Source organism: Gavialis gangeticus, unplaced genomic scaffold (genome assembly GCF_001723915.1).
Source record: "Gavialis gangeticus isolate Ggan-Ray unplaced genomic scaffold, GavGan_comp1, whole genome shotgun sequence".
Classification (NCBI taxonomy): domain Eukaryota; kingdom Metazoa; phylum Chordata; order Crocodylia; family Gavialidae; genus Gavialis; species Gavialis gangeticus.
Window position 1 is genome coordinate 155,208,209 of NW_017728992.1, and position 2,151 is coordinate 155,210,359.

Sequence of the window (2,151 nt, forward strand, 5' to 3'; positions counted from 1 at the left end):
TTTCAGAGCTCCGATGCATATCAAATGAGGACTATTTTCTAAGACCCCTTGTAGGCAAGATTTAACAATGCGAGAACTAAGCAGTTTTTGATAGAGTTCAAGCTGCAAGGCTGTTGGTCGGCAGAAGAGTATGCTCTCCTTTTTTGGAGGGAGAAATTTGTTTATGATCTCTTGCGTTCTTCTTAGAATAAAGAGTCCAGTCAGACGAGTTAGCTCTGCTGCTCTTCTCTCTCCCAATTCCTTTTCTTCCTAATATAACAGACCAGATTAGTTATACATTCTAAAGTAGCTTTCATTACATCACAATTCTTTTCTATATGATTTTTAATCAAGCAGTTGTGAACAGTTTAGTGGTACCTCTTTAGTGATCAGTTCCTTTTCAACCATATTGGCTAGGGACAGACATTCAGGGTGAATTGATTCAATCTTTGCAAGTTAGTCTAACGTGGCTAGTTGAATCAGTTTGTAACTGTACAGACACCCCAGAAATTCAGGCACATGCCTCAGGCTAAAAGCTGGGGGGTGCTACAGCAGCCCTCCCTTTCCTTCCACAGAGCTAAGCTGAGGGTGGCATGGCCAGGCCCTGGCAAGATGGCCCTCTCCCCACCCCTGACCAGCCCAGGAGGGAATTGATAACACAGTGTTTATCACCTCTAATTCAGTGTTTATCGCCCCATTAAGAAAACAACAGAGAGACATTACCAGCTACCCATTGATTCTGCCTTTGTCTTGTCTGCCACAGCAAGGACCGTAACCAGCATGCAGTCTGCTAGTTAATGATGAGAGGTGTCTGTGTAAGGCAGAGGGGACAGGGCAATCCCTGCTGATCAGGGAGTGGGGAAGGGAGGAGGGGGAGTAGGGGAAAGCCAGGCAGACGCCTGCAGTCTCTGCCAAGCTCCAGCCAGGGAGCAGAGGGGAGAAGCCAGCTCTGCTGTAAAACAGAGAGCCCCACCCAGCCCAGAGAGCATGTCAGGATGTTGAGGGACTCTGGTTTAACTTAAACTAGCAAGGGATCTGGGACAAGCGTTGCATAAACCAGTTTGACCCATTAAGTTTGTCAGAAGACAAGTTTTAAAATCAAACTAAGAAAAACCCCCTGTACACTTGATCCTAGTATAGTTCTCTTAAATCACGAATCTCACATACAGAGCATCATTATAAAAATAAAGGTTTTCTCTTCAAAGATACATTCTAGAGCCAAGGAGATTTCATTAATTATTGTTACTAGAATAAGAGATGTGTCAGATGGCGTACTGCCATTATATACTTGCAGAATGCCATTTCTACTGTGGTAGACTCAAAGTATGCTCCAGGATTCTCTGATGTATGTAGCAAAGCTGTGCTCAATTCTGTAGCACTGTGCAGTAACGATAAAGGAATGACACCATCATGTGGCAATCTTATGGCTCCCAAAATGTGGAATGGGTACCAGTGGCAGAAAGAGTGGTAATCATATTTTATGAAAAGAGAGGAGGTAGATTGCCACTTGTCTTTCTTAATCATTGCCCTACTGGAGCTTAATTACCATACAAAAAATAGGCAAATGTTTCCTATAAAGCTGTTAAAATAATGATACGGGGGGGTGGTGGAGATATAAAATGGCATGGAAATAGACATTCTTCTGGGGTTTTGAAGCACCAAGACTTATTTAGCACTTGTCATTGTGGCCCTATAGAAATATAGAAAAATAGGGTAGAAGGGACCTCAGGAGATCATGTAATCTCACCTTGTTCAAGGCAGGCTCATTCTACCTCTCATCCAAGTGTCCACCTAACTTGCTCTTAACAACTTTCAAAGTTGGACATTCCACAACCTCTCTGAGTGATCTGTTCCAATGCTCAACCACTCTCAAAGTTAGAAAGTTTTTCTTAACACCCAACTTAAATTTCCCTTGTTGCAATGTATCCATTTATTATATGGACACATAAAAATGAGGCCCAACCACGAAGCATTCAGTGAACTAAAGCAACGACATTTTAAACAACAGTTTAAACTGGGTTTATATCATCTGACATCATTCATTCGATAATCCACAAACAAAATTATTCAGTAAAACAGGTGTTACCATGACAGGCTGTAACGATCAGTCAGGTCAACATCATCAACAAGAAAATGGCAGAGAAATGCAATTTACTTAGAGCCAATGCAATC

At 42.1% G+C, this 2,151-nt stretch overlaps 1 protein-coding gene across 1 annotated transcript in view; it reads right to left on the reverse strand.

Annotated features, from left to right (window-relative positions):
* RAD54B (RAD54 homolog B (S. cerevisiae)) overlaps positions 1 to 2,151 on the reverse strand; it is a 190,549-nt gene that overhangs the window by 26,348 nt on the left and 162,050 nt on the right. The window contains exon 10 of the mRNA XM_019527934.1: positions 25 to 249. Coding sequence (XP_019383479.1) covers positions 25 to 249 — 225 coding nt within the window. The remainder of the gene's footprint in view (positions 1 to 24; positions 250 to 2,151) is intronic.